This window comes from Chlamydotis macqueenii, chromosome 8, assembly GCF_036417535.1.
Source record: "Chlamydotis macqueenii isolate bChlMac1 chromosome 8, bChlMac1.mat, whole genome shotgun sequence".
Taxonomy (NCBI): domain Eukaryota; kingdom Metazoa; phylum Chordata; class Aves; order Otidiformes; family Otididae; genus Chlamydotis; species Chlamydotis macqueenii.
Window position 1 is genome coordinate 29313362 of NC_141563.1, and position 22446 is coordinate 29335807.

General features: G+C 42.0%; 1 protein-coding gene across 1 annotated transcript in view; it reads right to left on the reverse strand.

Moving 5' to 3' along the window:
• The window catches only part of TRABD2B (TraB domain containing 2B), a 291275-nt gene that overhangs the window by 19611 nt on the left and 249218 nt on the right, over positions 1–22446 (reverse strand). The window contains exon 6 of the mRNA XM_086754014.1: positions 5735–6004. Coding sequence (XP_086610140.1) covers positions 5735–6004 — 270 coding nt within the window. The remainder of the gene's footprint in view (positions 1–5734; positions 6005–22446) is intronic.

Below are 22446 nucleotides of genomic sequence, written 5' to 3' on the forward strand. Positions count from 1 at the left end.
ACTTGGGGCTGTGTGACGGGCAGGAGGAGAGAGTTGCAAATGTCGGTGCGTATTTAAAGGATGCATCAAGCCATCTGTCCATCTTAAAAGGAGATCAAATGCAAACACTAAGAAACTAAGAAATGCACTGTTCCCCAGGCTTTGCTCTCTGCTCAGGAGGAGCTGAGGACCCCTCACAGAACCAAGACTGAGTGTTTGAGAGAGGCATACAGTGTGGGAAGACAGAAGGACCAACGGATGAACTGCTTCACTGCCCAAAATGTTGTCTTCTGGCCACTGTATATCCACCAGACTTCAGAAAAACTGTGTATATTAAGAGCAGATTTTAGGTCAGTTCGAAACACAAAGGTTCAGCTTCCACCAAGGAACCACGAGGGAGCATTTGTCCAGGAGCTGTTTTGAGACTACTCAGCAGGACAGAAGGGTCTTGTACCCTAGCTGTCAATCCACGAGATTTTTCTGATTAGTAGATATTTATATGCCACAGCCTGCAGACTGGGGACAGTCACTGATAGGGACTGTGATCATGAAAGTTTCCTGAGAAGGAAATCCTGGCAGGAGAACAGTGAAGGAGAGGGTAGCGGGAAGTGCTGGAGGAAAGCCAAGGGGCCACCCAGCACAGTTAAGCCCTGGACAGCAATAAGGTGTGACAAGGGAGGGACAGTGGGACTCCAACACACCTACGCTCCAGCTATTCCTGGCTGCTGGAGCGGTCCCTTTGGGAGACAGTTTCACTATAACAAGTTAGAAAGGTCCTCGAGCTACATCCTCATCCTTGGCTGAGCACAGGGCAAATAAATGCAATGGTGGCAACTGCTTACACGGCTGCAGGAGGGAGCGATACCCCCTCCCCATGAGCATCGGTAAGTAGGAGCACACTTCTCGAGCCGTATCCTTACCAGGGAGGCGGACAGAGTAATTTAAACAAACAAGGCCCCAGTGATGGAAATTTCAAGCTCAAAGCTACCATATGGAGGGAAATAATCTGACCACAATTTACCTGTTAGACTTCAAAAGTGTCTAGGTCTCCTCTAAAGAAAAGCAGCCTTTTCTTTAATGCAGTTAAGTACTGTATTTCAGCACCGTGTGTTGTGAAAAGGAAGCAATTTGGATTCATTTACTGAAATTTACCTTTCAGATGCAGTTAAGTGAAATTAAAAGTTTGTCTGAGTTGACAGAGTTCTGTTTTCCATCACTGCATTGTCTTGAAAGAGAGGATAACAGGCTAAGTGCTTAAATTCCATCCAAACTGATAAGGTTCACTCTATACAGGCACACTTAGTGTGGTTTATTACACATTGTCTCCCTTCATCCATCACTGCTATAACTTTTTTTTTTTTTTTCCCTAAAATAACTGTGGCTTCAAAAAGCAATTGATATTTATGATGTTATTGCATTCATCTGGGGTTGAATAGTCAGCGCTGGGCTATCAGAGAAATGCCATTTCCAATTACAGGGGGAATTCATTTCATTTCCCACTAATGGCAGGTTTTGCAGGACCGAGCTTACATCTGGGACAAGAATTTCTCTTTTTCTCTTCTGATAAAAATTATTTTTTCTTTAATTTCTTTCCTGTGCAAGTGAAGCATCGGTGTGTCCTCAGTGTCCTCCCAAACACCATCTTCACCTTCTGAATTTGCCTACTACATTCTCTGTAAATCTTTCTTCCTACCATTTCTCTCTTTCACATCTCCCAGCTGCCATCGCTCCTTCCAAGCCTCACACCTCCTGAAACACCCTCCCAGTTCCTAACTCCCCTCCATTCCTCCCTTTTCCCCAAGATCTTTCCTCCCACCCCACCTTAGGCACCCAGGAGCTACAACACTCCCCACCACCTCCAGCTGGGAGAGGTTCTCTGTTCTCTTGGGCTGGTTTTTTCTTTTTTTTTTTGTAGCCTTAAACCATTTGCCTGCTACAAGAAGGGTGCGATCCTGATCTAGCCTTGACTGACTACTCTGAAACGCCATAGACATTTCTCTATTCTTTCCATTTACTGAGCAGCTCATCATGAAGCCAGTGAATGATCTGTAATTAATTACATATATTACAAGGGGAAGTTTAGCTAACAGTGTCAACAGGAACAATAACACACGCTGTATGCCAGACTGTAGCCTTCCACCCCAAGGGTTTTGCCTCCCCTCCCTGCTGCCCGAGCTGGCTCTTGGCTACGGGAGCTAGCTAGGGTTTAAGTTTTGTCTAAGTTCAAATTCCTCCCAAAGACAGACTTCAGATCCGCACATTTCTGCAAAATCAAGTAGTTAAAAAAAAAAAAAATCCCGCTACTTGAAATCTCCATTTGATTTTGATCCTTGACAAACAATTTCAAACACAAATGGCAGCCAGGCAGCACTTTTTCATTTTGTTTAGATTTGGGGGGATGGAGGCAGAAGGGAAAGGAAACCACACATTTCATCAGCATTTTTTATTTTTTAATAGCCTTCAGTGTAGCCGATTACCCAGGAGATCAGCAAATCTTAGCTCTGTCAAAGCCAGGGAGAAGACACAGCGGAAGCTTTCTCATCCTCCACAGCGGTACTGACCCTCCAACACACAAATCTAAACACCGTCCACTCAGGGGTGCCAACTCAAATGCCTCAGCTGTTAAGACAGAGCAAAAAGGAAAGGACAATCTCCAAGGTATAACTGAAAGTAAATACTAATAATGATGTGTGACATTAAATGATGACTCATTTTTCATGAGGCCGTTTCAGATTGTAGCTATAACCTCAGATCAGACCAGAACAACTGTGTGAGCTGAAGTCTTAGTGGAACCATTAATTATGGATTTCCTGGCTTTTATAGGTTGGAGTCAGACCTTTGATGTTTCTTTAAGATTGTTCTCCTGTGTTCATTTCCTTTGTTTCTGTGTTGGTAGCTTAAAAAAACACCTCAAGATTTCCATGGAAGTGTATGAGATAGCCTAGAAATGCGTAGTCCATAAAAGCCCTGCAATTCATGGCTCATAAAGTCCTCTAATCCATGGTCAATAAAGCTTTGGAAAAGAGCTGTATGAACCAGTCGTTTCACAGTTCAATGAGGTTCATGCAACAATCAATAATCTGGTTTAAATTTGCCTGGATTTTTCCTCCACCTGTATATTTCTCTTTGACTTTTCAGGTTGAAAGGCAGCTCAAACAGCTGAATTCTGGAGACCTCGCATGGAAATAATGAGTTTTATGCAGCTTTCACCCAAAAGATGTAACAATGACCAAAATCTCTTTACTTTACCTGGAGGGTGGACAAGTCAAGTTTCAGGTGACAACAGGTGAGCCAGGAAACTCAAACTGGAAGAAGAATCATTTGGAAATATGGGGCCATAGCTCAGGGTAATACTATATAGAGAGCTCAGTCCATACAGAACGTGGGGGGCTCCAATATAAGTACATGCAAATGCATGATGGATCTATGGGACAGGCCAGAGTGTGAACTTCTCGTACATTAATTATCCTCCAAAAATGAGTGCTAACAGTCTCACTGTTGAGGTCTGGTGAACAATTCTGAAGCAACACAATATTAGTTCACACGCTTCTCTCCTGCACAGGTAACACTCCATTACCCATATTACTAGCCATCCTAGCTGCTTCTTCCAAGAATGACCATGCTTCAAAATCTGGTGACAGGCACAGACTTCTGCTTTTTTCTTGCCAATCAGAAAGGAACCAGTTAGAGAGAACTCAATGTTTATTGTCTTGTGCAAGGTCCAGCTTGCAATTAATGCTGATGAAACCCAACTGCCAAAAGCACAATGTGCAGCAGCTGGTTTATGAAAGTTGAGACCCCATCCAATTTATAAGGAAACCAGAGCTGGTTGTGATCTCTGATTTAGCTGAACAGTTTGTATTTTTTGTTTTGTTTTGTTTCCAGGAAAACACAGAAGTTACTCCAGAACTGTAGAAGCACTAAAACCATCTGAAAGCACTAAGGCAGACTTCCCTGCTTCCAGCCTTTCCTCATTTCTAGGGCTGTGATCTCCCAGTAATATCTCCCTAGGATCTTTCAGCAAGGCAGGCGACACACAGCGTCTGGTTCATCACCAGCGTGGCGGGAGCGGAAACTTGTTTCCTTATCCCAGTCTCCATCCTTATGAAATGGAAGTCGAGGGATAAAAGGTTTTGATTCAGCTGAAATCTCACAGGACCACAGAGCGAATAATTTAACTCTAACCTAGGGAACTACCCTTTTAAATACTTTTCCTAGGAACATTTCTTACTGCTATGCAAGTGCCATTGCTTTAAGCCTCCAGCGGCACATTTCCACAGGCCCAATATCCAACACTCTTTCTGGATAGATAGGATGGGGGCAGAAGGATTGTGCCTAACAGCCAGAATCCCACCGGATCTGACTACTTAAGCACCTCACTAGTATGACATGTATGGTGAACTGGACCAAACACCCTTGTGAAATGCTGGGACATCATGGGACACCACGACTCAGTGTCCCCTAGGCAGAAGAAAGATAGAAATGTCCCTTGTCCTCGAGGCAATCAACTATGCTGAACCAAATGCCTTTAGTTCATGCGTAAACATCCTCTGTGGAAAGGATCCAACCACTGAACGCATTTTGAGAACAAAACACATGAATCCAGGTCTGATCCTTCTTACCAAGGTTGGCATTAACCTCAGAAATAGCCTTACTATTTTAAGATTAATATGCACCACCTTAATAACAACCCTTACATTACTCACCCCAAGAACACAAGAAACTACAACAAAAATGAGGTAACTGGTCTGTTAAAAAGAATGAATGACAATTTAAAAAATAAAACCCAGAACACAAATATGTGGAGTTTCATCATTAGCAAAGGGAGAAGCCGCTGAGATTCTTTGACTCATTTTACTTGCAAGGCATTTAGGTGCTATGAAAATGAGAATAAAAGTAATGCTCAAAGACAGACAACCATTACATGTATAGGTGAGCAGCCAGTTCCCAGCAGATTATTTCATTCCGTTTACTTGTTAGCAGATCTATAAACAGCGTGGCTGTTTATCTGCCCACGATGGCCTGGATAAAGACACTACGAGCTTTCCCAGTTCTAGAGGTGGGAGAATAAATTGCCCAGGAATCCTTAAAACACACATTGAAAAGCCCTGATCAAACATGAAGGCCCAGATTCATCCTCTTATTCAAACACTGAATGGGATTTTTTAACTTTAAATGCCATGGAAATGTGCCTACCTCCACTCTCTTCACACAGAAGCCTTAGTTAAGTACTTCATTTTGCCTCAGTCTGCTGTTTTCAGTGCAGTTGATGCAGAACAATGAGATGTTAAACATTTCAGCCCCAGACCACAGTTAAGAAGACTGAAAGTCAGACATATTACAATCTTAAAAACTCCCAGGAATATTCTGCATCGTTGGAAAATGGGCAAGTCTTTGGGCTGAAAACTGACGTTAAAGATTGGAAAATAATTATTGGAAGAAAGAGGGCAAAGACATAATGTTTTCCATTGTAATTTTTTTCCTGTTTTTACTCTGATGAGTCTTTGTTTTGGTATATTTTAAATATTTTAAGTGCTACCTTTTTTTTCTCTATATTTTTAGATCAAATGTGTGTATGAGTCTTCCTCCTAGTTCTTCATTAGACTCCAAAACCATCACCTCACTCCCTGTTTCTCCCATTTAGCCTTTCTCCAACCCTCCTTATGGTCTCATCAACAAGAGCTGGGATCTGTAAAGAGCAGCTAGTTAGGAGGCAGCAGGAAGAGGACAGGGACCACAGAAGTTACCAACTCACCTGTCTTCTATCCGAACCCAGAGGTCATTGAATTGCCTCTGGCGATGGTGTTTGTGCTGCTTCTTGTGCCACTTCTTCTGCCTGCCAAACTCTTCCAGCTGGCTGATGCTATCTGGTAACAGGAGGTGAGGGGACAGGCTGTCTTCTTCATCCATCTGCAAGGGCTTCAATGATGGAGACAGCAGTGGGACCTGCTCAGAAAACTGGACAGCAGGCAGGGCTGTCGCTGAGGTCCCTTCTAAGGCTGGGCTTGTCTTTGTTATCCTTGAACTGCAAAACACAACATGTAAACATTTGATGAATAAGGGAGGGATCGTGCTAAGGAAAAGCCAAAGCAGAGGACTACACCACTTGGTGGGTGCTCCCAGCTCCGAAGAAGGTGTACAAGGAGAAAGGCTTTTGCTCTAAGGCAGCAACTAAAGACACCAGTGGCATTTCCTAGCCAACTATCAAATAAACACTAAACGAAAAAGGGTGAAAATGCAGTTGATATGCTACTGCTGTTTTCAGGCATTTTAATTACTTTTTACAGGCTTTAGAGCCTGTGGTAGGGGTCAACGTCACCTCCTCCGCTGGGCTGAAGGTTAAATAGCAAAACTGTGACTCTGAGGAAGAGATACCTTAAGAGAAGCTTAAATCAATGACATAACACTAGTTCCCTTCTTTTTTTTTTTTTCAACTTTGGATATCATCTGTGGAAAACAAGTCATTGTTTTGACTGTAACAATAATTATGCTTGTTCATCTGAGCTAGGAGTGGTGACAGGGAAGCCCAGACTGATGACAGAAGCATGGTCTAATGGAAAAATGAAGCAAATAAGGGGGCAAATGATCTGTTCAAAGCCACATTGAAACAATACTGCCAGAGCTCTTCACTCCTGTTTGAAATACTGCCCTCTCTGGAACTCTGCAGAAAAGGGTCTTTTATTGTTTTCATCTTCTAGAGTTTCACTAATTTTAGGAAGAAAGTCAAGACAAACTCTCTCCTTTGATATGTGGCCTTGTCAACTTACATTTGTGAGCTAAGATATCTGAAACAACAATCTAATAAATCAGTACTGATACAAAGTGATTTTTTTCCCCCTAACTTCAGTAGAAATTCCTGTTTGGTCTTAATTGCAAGAGAGGAACTTTTTCTGTCTCTGGGATGGCCCAATGAGTTGTAGGTACAGAAAATGGAAGAGAAATACAAAGCTGTGGTCTGCAAAACTATTTCTGTTATATGGATGCTATGACATTTATGACAGAACAATTAAAACCACGTGAAAAGTTTTGCCTCCTGAATGAAACCAGTGAGACATTTTAATGACAAAGTAAAAAAAAAATCTTAAACTTCATAGGTGACAATGTACAAAATCTGCTACAAGTGAAACCACGTGTTTCATTTATGGAACATTTTGTTCTCTTCCAAAAAAGTCACATCTACTACTAATAGCAGTTTTTTTTTCCCTTTTGGTTTTTTTTTTTTTGAAGTCCATCACAATAGCAGTCAAGATGGTCATCGCTATTTGATTCAATGATTCAATGTTGAGGATGAGTGCAGCAACTTTCTTTGAGAGATCTTGGTGCTCTCCAAAGCCTTTAAGACTTCTTAGGCTGTAATATAGGCTCACAGCTGAAGCAAAGCCACCTCCAGACTCATGTAAAAGGAAACACTCTCAAAGGTTTGCATCGGGTTGGTCTCTCAGGCCACAGTTGACAGTTCTTAATTTTTGTCCAGCTATTATGGTCGATCAATGAAGTACCAACATGCAAACGCAGCCATTTAGCAGCTTGGAAGATAACACTGTGAACTTGGATAAGACAGGTTAGGCAGGTAGGAAGGACCTGGACTGAGCCTCTACAAACACTGTGTGGGTAATTGCAATGGCAGCAGGCAGTAATGGGTGGCAAGAAAGCCCTGGCCTCGTTGCCTGCTGAATCCCATCACTGCCCAAGCGATGGGAATGCAAACTGGTTAATACTGCCCAAAGACAGCTTGTTCTGGTACTGCTCTGGATATCTCTGCTTTTCACTTTATGGTGTGAATTCACCGAGGTCTTCCTACAACCCAGCTGTCCATCTGCACACCAGAAGAGCATTACCCTGACCACAAGGCTGTGGTGGGCAGAAAGGCAAGAAGGTTAAGAAGGCACGGAGCTGATGTGAGAGAGCCCAAAGTGGACAAGCAATGTGATCATCACAGCTGGAACTGAGCTGCTTCCAAGATTTCTATTTCCATTGACTTTCTTCTCACCACCACCGAAACTGTGCCTCATGTTCTGATAAGCAGTGAGACTGTGCCAGCAGTTCTCCAAGATGCTGAAGGTGGGAGCAGCCCCCATATCAGTTCACATCTGCCAGCTCAAGGCTGGGGCCACCATTTGGATCCCTGAATGGTCTTAGGGACATCTGAACGCATACTTTCCACCTTTTAACACCTACTATTTTGTTACACGTGTTTACCTTGCTCTGAGCTCCTAGTAAACTGGAAACAGTAGAGAGGTGTTTTTATGGGTTGAGATTTTAGAAGCCACTTAAGACGACTGGCAGCTCACTTCTTATTAAAATTAATGAGTTTGGGCATCAAAATCCCAGTGGTGGCTTTGAAAACTTCTGGCTTAATTGTTTCCATTACCATCACATGAGCCACAGGTTGTAAACTCGATATTTCAGAACATTCTTTGGGAAGAGAATAAATAAACACTGAAGAAATGTTAAAATGTTGTAACCTAAAGAGGGTTATAAACTAACCACTTGTGCTTCAGAGTTGGCACAGAGGGAATAGCTCCACTGTGGTGACTGCGTATTACATTTGGTCGATACTTGTTCCATTATTCCTGTACTACTACTAATTACCCTAGGACCTAGTAGGGACTTTTAAAGGCTGTCTGTTGATGCATACTTGCTTCTTTAAAAAAAATGAAATCCTTAAAAAAACTAATTTAATAAATCTAGACTTGATTGTTTTCAAATCTGATCATCATCCTACAGACATTCAACCAGAAGTTAAATCAAAACTTTTAATCCCATAGAAAATGGATATTTAATCCAAATAGATTGTAAGAATTTTTAAACATTTTAATTCAAAGTAAGGCAGACTTCCTATCAGAAGATAACTTTCCCATTGATTTAAGTAAAACATTTTATTAATTCAAAGAGTCTGAATTTATTAATATTCTGGGGTTTTTCCCCCTTAAAAAAAAATTAAGAAAAGACAAAAACCTCCCATCTGCAATAAGATACCTGGACAATAGGTCTCCCCATTGTGTGAAGCTTTGCTGTTAGATTCAGCTGATCATTTTACGGACTATTTCATGCCTTTCCTTTGGTCTCAGTCTCAATGCACTCTGTTAGCACAGCTGCACTGTATGAAACCATGGGGATATAATATAGCTTTTTTCCCACCCCTTCACTACTGCTGAGACAGCTTTTCAAGATACATAGTTATTTTTAAAGCCAGAGAAAAAGCAGGGCTAGTTTTCAGTTTGTGAGGCCACCATGCCTTTTCTGAAGAGAGAGTGAGAAAGTACCACCCAAATATCTTGGTCCACACAAAGATCTCAGAGATTTTTCATTATTAACTTGATACAACTCCAGGCTTAGAGGTTACACCCATTTTTAAATCTATCATTCCCACACGGGGTGGTCTTTGAAAAACTAAAAGTATTTCAGGCCCTTAGGTGGGTTTTTCTCATCTCTGACCTTAATTTCCTTCCCAGGGATGCACAGTTCTGCAAAACAAGTTCTCTAAAATAACAGAGTCCAAATAAGAAAACATGAGAGTCTCAGCAAATATCCTACATGGCTTGGTCCTAAGGTACAGAAAACAGTGAAAATGGGAAAACATTTATTCTTGCTAGTTCTTGAAAACGCTTAATCCACAAAGATCCCAGTGGTTTTGTTTCACTTCTGGTGAAATCTGCCACCCTTTTCTAATTCTTTTCAAGAATTAAAAGAACAAACCAAAACAAGCAAGTAGTTTAGTCTGAGCCGTAGGCTCCATTAGGCTGTCTCAGCATTTCTCGCTCTGCCTTGTGGTCTCTAGTGTCGCTCTGTGCTGGCATTGACAACAGAAAATTGACTCATCATCGGTATTTGCTAGGGTTATTGAGTGGATCTGGATCTGGTCAGAAAAAATGACAAACGTCATGAAGTCCTGTAACAGCTTCTTCTCATAATTCCCAGGCTTAAAATTGCCCAGGTCTCACTTTCATTCAGCCCTAAGCCATCTGGCAGCCTGGCCATGCCTTTCTCTCTGCCCAAGCAAGCCTTCCTACTCCTCACATCAGGTACTCAACTTCTGCAGCTCAGAGGGCTGTGGGGCTGGATGATCTCCACTCTAGGGTGAATCAGAGCATTCATGTTTCGTTTCTGCACTGAACGGCCCTTGCAAAGAGCCCAGGTTTCCCCAACAGTGGAGGCTGCATGGTGTTAACACTACACCTCATCCCCACCAACATGGATTTTTCCAAACCACCAATTCATTGACAATTGTCTGAGGGGAGCACCAGGCAGGGCAGACCCCACTAATGCCTCTGCCCACTGATCCTGCCAAAGTAATGCTAATAATATTTCGGGTGAGTCCCATCGAGCCCCCCCTGCACTTCAGTAGGGCCATGAATTTGCCCCTGCTTTAGCTCATGAGAAAGGACATGCCTTTGCTGACCATATATTGTCCATACAATTAAATGATCAATCTATTTTTTCAGCAATCTTGCGGTAATGTTTCTGTTCCCTCAGATATGTGCAAAGTCTTCTAAAACACAAGTCTGGCAATTTGTTATTTGCATCTTGTCTTTGTAGCGCGAGCAATGGAAAAGTTTTGCTCAGAAGATTGCCATGCCTTGCACGCACTTCCAAGTACAGCAATAGTGCTGAGGTTTTCTTGCTTCAATTTCCAGTACCGTCAGACGAGGAAAGATTTCGTTTCATCAAGAGAGAAGCTGTGGTGATAGCAAGGAATGTGTGATGTGGCAGCTTTATCCTTATGCCACCGTTCTTGGGATGCACCCGGATGACAGCCAGACACTAAGTTAAGAGCATTTTATTATAGACGGATTCTCATAAATTCCAGTTTGGGAGTCTTTGTCAACACAGGAATTCGTCGGTCCCTCGCAGGCATCCTTGCTCCCCTTGCCACAGGCCACAGAGACATCTGCTTCTGACTTTGTTTTCCTTACGCATCTCTCGGAGAGAGCAGTCATGCACACCCACAAGATGGGCACCAGAATGTCCTGTCCCACAAGAAGTTTTACATTTTTTTTCTCTTTCACGCTAGGATGAAACTCAGCTTCTCAAAGCTCTTGGGAGAACAGCAAACAAAAGGAGGACAGAAAACCACGCAGAAATCCTAACCCACCCCAGTATAGCTTAGAGGGCCTCTTACTAGTGATGCGAAGTACTGATTTAGACCATGGTCTCTCACATAACCAAGTGACAGCAGTACGTACCACCACAGAGTTCATCTCCTTCAAGACAAAAGGAGAGATAGATAGACAGACATAAGTGTGTGGTTGGTTTTTTTGGGGTTTTTTTTTTTTACTGCAAAAGATAACAACTCCAAAGAAGGGATTGGAGAATTAGATTCTTCCCATACTGAACTTATCTGAGCTGCTCCAGGTAAGTGCCATAAATTATTGAGGATGAACTAGGGCTCAAAAGACAGCAAAAGAGAATACCTGTGAAACCCCTGATTATTCACTTACTTGATTGGCTTAATTATAATGAAGTTATTTTAGGTAGGATGCAGTTGCCTTAGGCCTGTAAGCTAAAGGTAAAGCATTTCCATTCCTTGACAGAATTTGGAAATAAAATTGTTTTTTTTTCAGAGCTGACTACATCTCATGAGCAGTTAAATTAGGTTAAGTAGTTAAATTAGATTACAGTCCACTCGAAACTTGGATGGTATTTCTGGACTCAGAATCCATGTCAGAGTACTTCTCTTGGAAGAACCACTGTTGTTCAAGACCTGTGACCTTAGTTTGAAAGGGAACTTGGTCCTCTGTATACACATATACACATGCAAACCCTCAACTCTGTGCATAAATGAAGTGAAAAGCTTGTGAAGTCAACATATTCCCATGGATGGTGATGTTTTCCTTCCCAGTTCAAGAAACTATAAAATGAGAGACGTGAGTAAAACTTTGGTTATCTATTCCATTCCATGAAAAGTGGAGCTGATGCGGGGCATAGGAGAGGGAACTTTTTGCAACTTGAGCGGTTGAATTTGCTGAAAAAGGAGAGGACAGCTAAAACATTTGTAACATGCTGTTTCCACATTTTCATATGAATTCTTTTATTTCAGTAAAGTAAAAATGTTTCATTTTAGCACTTTCTGAACAAAGCTTTTAAATTTTTTTTAGTCTTCTGTTTTCAAAGACTTAAATGCTACAAAGTGGCCTTTTTGTTTAAAATTTGATCTAAATTAAAAAGAAAAACCCAACTAATAAATAAAAATGACAAAACCCAACAAAACTCAACCCCTGCCTTCAAAAATGTCCTCAAAATGTTCCACTTCAATTTGCTCTGAACTTATTTCCCCTTCTCCACTTTTTTTTTCTGTTCTTCAACTGAATAATACTTTGTTCACGCGTCTTCAGTGTAAACTGCGTAAGCTGCACACCTCAGAAGATGGGCTGTGCCCACAGAGGAAGGATGGGTCAAACTTCCAGTCTTGCTTCTATCTCTCACTTTAATAGTAAATAAGATCCTTCTCTGCTTATGGCACACAGAGCCTCACCTCTGACTCTGTTCTCTAAATCTTCACTCTCTTCTAATCACCATAGCAATTTAGTGCTATTTCCACTTACATAGTTTGGTTTAAGGGAAATATTCATCATACAGCTGTCTTCGGTGCCTCACTGCCTCATGGAAGTTGAGCTTAAAGCTCCTTGGAAAGAATACCTATCCCATAGCACAAAATGGGCTTTTTCTGCTCAAGCATCCTGGTTCAACATGGGAGCACATAGCTATGCGGCTGTCCTGGTACACCCAATTTGTCCTGGAAGGAGAGAAAGTGCATCACATTCAAATTACAACTCCTATATGTCCACGTACCACTGAAAGCCTTGCCACATAATGTTAACTGAAATGTTTCAGTGTCTTCTAACAAATTTTTGAGTGCTGACTTTGCAATAGATTTTCAATATTTCTGCTTTTCCTCCCTGACTGTGGACAGAAACAAATGTTGGAGGATCAGCGTTACCTCTGGATTCAAAACCCTGACTTCTGTCCAAATCTGCCAAGAATACACAGGCTTTCTGATGAATTTAAAGTGATGGTATGACACCACAAAAGAAGATTTTAGGCTTGCAATTTTATTGAACTGGAATATTTTCAAGCTTTATTCCAGACATTTATTTCTGTTATTGCTTGAAAACTATTAGTAACAAGAGTAAATATATTGCTCTTTTCTTTTAATAACTTTTAAATAAACACATATATATTGCTTTAATAAAGAACAATAGTGGACTTATCACTGGGCAATGTAATTTCTGTTTCCTCTTTATAAACTCTCTGATCTTTATATGTTTCTTCAAGGTCATGTCATATTAATTATACATGGTAGATTTTCCAGATGGTGGAAATTAACTTCCATCATTCAACTGGTTCTGCAAAGCATAAAATTCTTACCCAGTTCGGTCCAATCTGCAACACTGAGTTTCTTCAGGTCTAATTCTGACATTTCTGAAGTGTTGGTACGGGCTCAGGTTTTGGGCCAGTTCTGATTCTACAGGGTATTTGTGGTGGTTTGGGCAGTATCTGAGAAACTGGACAATGGTGACCAAATGCCACCACCTCATCTCAGCAGTTAGGATCTCAGACTCCAGAGATCAGAAAGCAAGTCAAGGGCTGAACATATCCTTCTTTCTCCTCCAGTCGCCACAATCAAACTAGAAATACTCATCAAAACTCATCTCTTTCCTACTTCTATTTTAAGTCAATGGAGCTCCTGATGTCTACGGCTGTCTGCTTCTCTCCAGTCATCATCTGCTTTTGGGACACTGAGCCATGTGTAAAGGCAGGTTTGCTAACTCAGCTGCAAAACTATTCTCATCTCATGCATTGTTATTCCCAAACCATTCCTGACCTCTGTTTAAGTATAGAAAAGAAAGCGAGGATGCGTTTGTTCCATCCTTGTAGATGTCAGCCAGACAGCTTTCAAGATCAAGATGCTAACTGACAAAAAAACCCAACCCAAACTGGCTACTAGATTTTGATTCCTCAGTAGAATTACAACTAATACACAACTATTGTCTGTATCTTACTCATTTGCAATCCAAATTTAATTCTGCTCCATTATCTCCTTCAGGAATTGGTTTCCCTTCTCTGGTGGATGCTCTGGAGAGAGAAACAACTGCAGGAGTCTGTATTTTCCATCACATCTTACAAATAAACTCTCTACAGAGACATCATCTGAGGAAGGTACCAAACGCCTAGCTTGAGGGACCCAAATATGTTCATTGACTTTGACTTAAGCTCAGGGCAGATTATTCAATGTACGCCTGCCGCTGTTTCTTGCACTTCTCTCTACTGCTCCTGAAGCCGGGCCATGGCAGCGGAGATGAGATACTGGGTGGGTCACAAATCTGTACAAGCATGGCAACTTGTCTTCCTCAAGCACCTTGTTCAATCCTAGCTCTTACAACTGCAAGACGACAGATAATATAGGCACACAAGTAGCTGCTATCGCTAGAAGGAGAGAGACATGGACCACTTAAACTGAGCAGCGGGCAGAAGTGTGGAACCAAAGAGCTATAAGAAAACCATGCCTGCAAAAGAGCCCACATCTCTGCCAAACTAAATCCACTTTTCCTCTCTGTAGCTCACACTGTAAAACATCTGATCTGCTTAGCCACTGATGGCTGCTAAGCTAAAAAAAGGAACACAGAGCCAGTCTGCCTTTCTCCAAAATACTGTTATAGCCCATCAGCATTGTTTTTATCACAGGGCCTGAGTGTTTCCAAGAAAAGAACAAAACAGTTGTCACAAACCCCGTTCAGACAACACTTCAGCCTGTCTGTGGGCTTTTTTTACTGTGCAGTAATGGACAGAGTCCTTGAAAGTGGGTGAAGGCAGAAGAGTGCTTCCTCCAAACTCCACTTGCTTTAATATCTAATGCTGTTTTATAAAATCTAATGTTAACGGACTTCACATAAGGTCTCTCTAAATATTGGCCTGGTTTCACCTGGGTTCCCTCTCTATGTTAACTCATGCTGATGAAACTGCTTGTAGCAAATACTTATTTCTGTCTGAAAAATCCATTCTTCATTAAAATTCTTCATTAATGAAGCATGCACATTGCTTCTGAATCTTTAGGGAAGAAAAGAAGGTTTTATATTCTCTTATTTGGTTGTTAATTGAAACCTATGAGACTAGACCTTGAAATACAGCTTCAATATATAGGAGGCATCTGAGGCCGCAAGGACTGGTTTTTAATGAACTCAGGCAAATATCACTGACTAGTTACAAACAACATGGCCCGGGTGTTCTTCTCCCCTTAGAACAGGCAAACTTGCACTGACCCCAGAAAAGATCTCTCCTTCATTGCAATGTCTATTATTATTAGTAGTACACTTAGGAACCCAAGAAATAAACTATGTGGACATTAAAGAGCTCCATCTCAGTAAGCTGACAAGAAAAGGGTATGAGATGGTGACAGATGGATACAGCCAGGGTATCATGAGGTTACAATTGAACTTTGCTGTAGACCTCATTGCAAAGGAGCTTTGGAGGCTCACCTGGTACAAGGAGTAACCGAGACAGCTAAAAATGCAGAGGGAGGAGGAGGGTTTGCATAAAGGCAGCACTTTCTTCCTCCTGTGTCTGTTTGGTCAACAGGAGTAATAGAGGTCTACCTAGGCCCCGTACTAACAGCTTCTGCAGAGAAAAGGGGGAGGAGAGTGATGGGTCTTCAGAGTAATTCTGGCGCCCATCATCTTCCAGTGGAATAAAGGGAGGGAAATGTCCATGCATGGCTACCATGCCATTTCTGCTGGCCCAATAGAAGAAGTAGGCCAACTGGCTTTGTTGACCAGAGAGATATCAACACCCTCAGAAGCTCTTTGTGTAATTGCTGCAGATTTAATCTGTCAAGGAAAAATAATAAATGAGACTAGGGATTGGCAGTGATTGAAACCTTCACTGGGGGTGCTTTATGGACATGAATCACAAATGGATTTTGTCACAAGCTTGAGCAGACCCAACTTCTACATAAACTGTTTATACACACACACATAAACATACACAAAAACAGCAATTAAGTCCAGCTCTCCGCCCACGAAGAGAACCCCACATGGCAGTAAGTGAAACACCAGGAAAATGAAAACCACTTGTTCTGCTGCTCCCCAGAGCACAGTAAGTAATTTAGGAAGCCTACTCCCTCCATTGTATGTGCATGTGTGTTTTCTTAGTCTGTATTTATTTGTTTGTTTGCCTAGAAATGCTTTATCTAAGTGCCAGTTGTTTGAGAGGGTATCACAGCCTAGCATTTGCAGCACTGCTTAGCTACTGAAAAGGATGTGGTATCACAAGTCTAACAGACGTCAGAGACTCATCAAAACTATGCCTGGCACCTGGCAGGGATTCTAGCAGTCACGTTGGCTTCTTATCACTATGCCAAGCTGGAACACTTTTACAGTGACCAAACTAGGACTTCTCCTGATGGGGTGCTGTTATCCAGCTCAAACCACAGACAAGCCAACATACCCTTGCTAGCAGAGGGCTTTTTAACCTCAAGATCACTATTCTATTCTCAGAATAATTTGGTACTTTAAAGTTTGGAGTTTATTTTAATATAATATTAAAGTGAACTGTCTTTTCCATCCACAGAGAGTGTTCCTTCTTACCAGCCTCATGGGATCAGCTCATCTCTGCAACATGGCCCTGCACTGGAATATAGACTTCATTTTCAAAGGGTGTAGAAGACCAAGGGTTCAACTTCTATGCTTGCAATCTTCGTTCAGCTTTTGCCACTGCTACTTAATCCACACTGAACACCATTCCTTGCTAGTTCTCCTGTAAGGAACTTCATCTTTTAATAAGTGAGGACTCCTTTTTATCTCAGACCACCTTCCACTGTAAGTGTTGGATTCACTGCACAGGTGAGAGATGCTGCCTTAGCCAAAAGGGTCACAAGGAAACCCCATTTTCTGTTATGCTGTCTGCATAGTAGAGCTGAATTTATGTTGATATCAGACATAGAAAGCCCTTGACTTTTTTTTTCTGCTTTCGCAATCTGCCCTGGCAGTTAAAATCAATCCTGGATAGATTTTGTCTCTGTACCACACGTGTGAGATTGACAGGCAAGTACCAGGCAACACTAAGCCCAGAAATAGACAGCCCATACCAAGAGCCTATGTGCTTATTTATATGAAAACAAGCAGGAAGGAATCAGGCTTTATGAGGAAAGGCTCAGGTATGAGTTCAGTCCATTCCTAGCTGCCAGAGTCCAATGATTAGAAAACCCAAAGGACCCTCAGACCTCATCAGGTCTGTCATTCACAGACTGACCAGGGGTTTCTTGGAAAGGCAGTGAAGGTAAAGAGGGAGGGAAGTGGGACAGTGCACCCCAGTACTGAAGGGAGAGGAAAATAAAATCAGTCTCCTGCTCCATCATCTCATTTAAAATGCTTCTGATTGCCTGTGCATTTCATATGCTGCCTTTCACTGATTTGAGTGGGAATTGCTGAACATTCAGCCATGATTGCTATCAGCATGAATGCTTGAATACATAAGAAATTGCCCTAAATTCATGGCTGCATTTGTAAAACAAACAAGCAAAATCTCTGTTAACTCTGTTTTCCTTCAAGTCAATGTCCTTTCTCCTTGAGGGGGATGTTTCTAAAATTGCCTCAGGGATTTAAAACCTCAATGCCTGCTCAACGTCAATGGAAGCTGCACTTTCCAGTTTCATTTGCGACCTAAAACCTAATCTACATAGAAGTTTGATACACGTGCAAAATTCTCATTTAACATTAGCAAGAAATCACATGCCTCTAGGGGAAGAAAGATGATTCCTTTGTCACAAACGCAAAGCAAGGTGTGCTGTGACAAAATAGTGGCAAAAAGCCAATCTCTGCATCTATTGCATCCAATATGACCTGTTGCTCCTGGGAAGACGTCTTCAGTCCAGGTGGCACTATGCAGGAAGGAAGAAGACACCCAACAAAACCATGCGTGTGCCCAAACTGGAGTCAGAGGTGAGGAGACCACAAGGTCCTTCAGATCTGCATCTGCCAAGGTGGGGAAAGCAGAAGAGCAGCCACGCACTGACCTGGACCACACCACCACCAGTATTACCCTGGTGTTAGACAGCCTTGATTCTTAGCACTGCTGATTTCAGGAATCAGTTTTTTATCTTCAAAGTTCGTGCAGGGACTTCTGGATCTTCCTTGTGCTGCAATATGATGCCTTGACTCTGTGGGTGTTAGGAATAATTCCTTAAAATGACTTAAAATGCCGCAAATGTAGGCAGTGTTACAAACTAAACCCACTGCAGCAGCAGAGGTTTACTGCTCTCCTTGTAGAGAACTGTGTGAGTTTATTTCAGCTAGCAATGTTTTCTTTCCCCTTCAGAAATCAGGAGGAGACAATACCATAAAAGTATCTGAGATCCATGTGAAACTTGTTTAGCTACTGTGGATTGGGATTTACATTCCAATAACGAACACAAGGACGCAAAGATGTGGGCACACAGCGTTATTAAACCCTTAAACGTTATCCCAGTCTCACTCAATAACTTTGCCTTTTCTTAATGATGCTGGCATGCATATGAACCATAGCCTTTAGCAAAGCTCAATGCCAACAGAAACCAGCAACTTTGCAGAGGCCGAGCAGCCGGCCAGTGTAGTCCTCTGTGTTAGGGTTCTGGACAGACTATCGTTTTTCTTCAATGGAAGGGGAAAGTGTTTACCTGGGAAGTGTTTCACATCAAGGACAATAGGGAACTGTTTAGCTTTCCACAAATAGGCTGGTATGCAACTTCCAAGCACTCTCCAAGGAAAACTTTGGAACACTGGCCATGTCTTTCCAGCAGGGATTTAATGTAAAGTAGTTAATGCCCCACATCCTTCATCCTGATTTATTCCTGCTTCATCGTTGTTTCAAAGTGCTGCGCTCACTTCAAACACAACGTGGGGCTCATCTCAGTGAATATGCACTTTGATCGCTGGGGACTCCAGATTCATATCAGCCGTTCAAACATAAACAGGGATGTGCTGTCTCGACAGAGGTATTTCTGTGACTGCCTTTATTTTTGCAAGAGTAATTTGGAAATGTGAAGCTGGGGCCAGACGACAGGAGATTCAAATCTAGTGGCCAGAGAGGGCACTGGATACCAAAGTGCTTGGAGCCTGTCTATGACTTTGCTGCTGAGATACTGCAGGTTAGCAGGAAATTCTTAGTATCTCTGACTTGACACGTGTCCTGGGAGTCAGTGAAGAAAGACTTCAGTGTGCTCTTATGAGCACAAATGACAGCACCAAATTAGGTGCTGTGACCAGCAGAGAGTGGCACTTGCAGCGTTGTGAGCTGATCTGACATCCCACACAGCAGAAAAGCGGGGAAATATCCCCAAACTAGTCCTTCCATCAACACTGGTGCCGCGTGGGACCAACTGTTTTCTCCCTGAAGTCAACAGGAGTTATGGCCACACTGGGTGTACATTTAGGCTAATTTTGTGTGCTGATGAAAAATTCTGTTCTACAGTGGGGCAACAGATGAGGCAGACAGAGGGGCACAGTCAGGTCCATAGTTGCCATGATGGGGTAAATCCTCCAGTTGCTTCTCCTGACCAATGGGAGTCTCAGAGGTCTGTCACAGTGGCAAAAGATCTGACTTTCACAAGCAGAACAACTGTGGTCCATGCAACCACCAGCCTGAACAAGAGGTCTAGGCCAAGGCCCAAACAGATAATTCAGTTTCTGACAGTCACTCCTTTGCCTCAATCTTTATCTCTAAATTTGCATGTATTAATTCTAAAATTGGATTACTGCAGTAGTGTATTTTTAGCAATCATAATTACAGGAAATGGTTTTCATTCAGGCTGTTCTTCCATTGTATCAATTGACAGCCTTTATGTCTATATCTATGTACAGCATCTGATCTGTTTTTCCTTCCTCCTGTTTCTATTCACAGGTCCATTTTTCATTCTCCCTGGAATGCAGAGCATTTGGGAGTGTAGGTGGAAAGCCAACGTCTTTCAACACCCACTAATAGAAATTTGTTTTATTAATTAACTTTGTGGGAAGAAAAATAAAATAAGAGAGCTGATCCTCTGCTCCGCAATCATGAATCACTGTGCAAGACAAGACATGTCCTCTGAGATATCAGAGGCCGCTTCAGACAGAGTGAGTGACTGAGTTGCTTTCTTGGGAAGTCCTGAGTCATCAAACGCAGCAGTTTAATCCCCAGGAAATGGGAACCACATTGGCATGGCATCCACTTGCATGGAGCACGAGCTGCAGAGAACGGTGAACCTGAAAGGTTCTGGATACCAGTTTAACTTGTGGAAGGATTTTAAAACCTTAAAGCTTCTCTGTGTGTATCTGATCTGGAGCTGGGTACGGCATTCCCAACATATGATTTACTGGATGAATTAAAGTCTTTACATACTTTACAGATTACATATTAATTTACTTTGACTTCTCATAAAAATGATTCAATGATTATGACATGAAAATGTATTCTGGATTCTAAGTTATTTACTGTGACAAGTGCTTCATATATTCACCATTCTTAATTTACGTGTCTTGTTGCAAGAACTTACTTTTTTTTTTTTTGCATTCCTGCACCTACTACTAGCACCAAACTAGGAGGAGCAGCTGATACACATGCTTCTCAGCCTGACCCTTCAACATGGTTCTCCTAAAGGGACACCCACACAGTCATTTCAGACCCAAAGCTGGGTCATGGCCAGTGTGAAGCCACTTGGCTTAGCTGAGATACCACAAGTTGGTAAAAGTGAGATTATTTTGCACTGAAGTGGACAAGAAATGGCACAAGATCACATCACATATGTACATAAGAGTGACCTTCTACTTGTGGGGGCAATTCAGAAAGGTTTCAGCAAATTTCATAGCTTGCCACAACACGATCCACCCATAAGGACTCATTTAGCCATGTCACCAGTCACACAATGTTATTTTGGAGGGCTTCTAACCCCATTTGGACTGTGAAGAATGTCCTTATGAACATCTGATCACTCAGAAAAGATGGAAAATGTACTTGTTAGTGTATTCTTACGTAGAAAACTGTACCCTCAACTGTTTTCTTTTAAGGCATTATTCTTGAAGGAATTTTAAGTGAAAGTATCAATGAAAAAAGTCATTGATTCCTTTTCTTCCTGTGCCTTTTTTAGGAACTTGTGCATGTTTAAGAGCTCCCTGCAAGTAAAATTAGTAGTAATTACACTCATGTTGAATCAAGTTGCTCTATTGATTGCAACACAACCCACAGCCCTCTTGCTGAAGGAAGTGTAGTCAGCTCTGGAAGTGGACAAGCTATCTATCCTAACGCGTGAGGTCTCTTTGCCTGACAACGTGATAGTGAAGGTAAGGGAAGTCGGCACTGCAAAGACAGTGACAGCAAACAGACCACAAACTTCCTTAGATAAACGACATCTTTCAAAGCACACAATACCACTTGATACCTTTGTGCCCCTTGAGCTGTTACAAAGTGCAGCTGCACTTCAGCCCAGATTGATATCGCTTGGGACGGAGGCCATCAATCCACAGGACAAGTGCAGGCTGAATACACAAACACAAAACTCACACAATCTCACTGTTTCAGTATAATGCTGGAGAGGGAATGGTGCAAATTTTCCAAAGGCTTAAATAGTCTAATGACACTGTCCAACTTGAACGTGGGGCCCAAGTCCTTCAAATAGGAGGGGAATTCATCTCACAAGATGATGAGTCATCTAAAACTAGCCAGACACCTACTGCAAGTAAGCTGGGCTGTCTCAGACACCCATGAGCAGTCCTCTGGAAAAGCCAGTCCTTTTACACTGAGTATAGTAAGCATCTGCACAGCTGAGTGAACGTACACTTAGTTTTCTACCAATTCCCTCATAGCTCCTCACAACCAAAGACAGGAGACCATCAGCAAGAACCCCGTGTTAACAATGACCTCTAAAAGCTACTAGCAGTGAAGGGAGCCCTGTTGTTGACTTCGGTGCAGTTTGGATCAACTTTATCCCTAGTACCTACAGACCAGAATTTTCACCTTACACTACGGACCTTAGGGTGAAAAGATCTGCATTAGAGTTGTCTGGAAGCAGAAAGAGGATGAAAAATCAGCTTTTCCTGTGGAAACAAGAACTCCAACATTTTTCAGGGAAATAAAGTATGAACTAGCTCTGAACTTTTGCAGTCTCCAAGGCTCTGCAAGTTGACTATTAGTTTATGGAGCATGAGATACAGATCTAAAACTGATGGGCTGCAGAGCAGCTGAAAACGTAGAAACTTTAGCACTGGCTTCAGGACACCAAGCTGCCCTTCAGCAAAAAGAAGCAAGGCCAGATTTCCCAGTGGCTCTGTGTTCAAGTTCCCAAGGAACAGAATGACACAGAATATCAAACATTTTTTTCAAAAGAAATCATAAATTTTGCCAAGAATAAAATCTGATTATAGAGCAAAGTGAATGTCCCACTGGGAAAAAAAAGTCTGCGACAGCACAAAATTCCTGAGTTCTGTTCCATGTTCTTTCACCAGTACCACAAATTATCCTGCT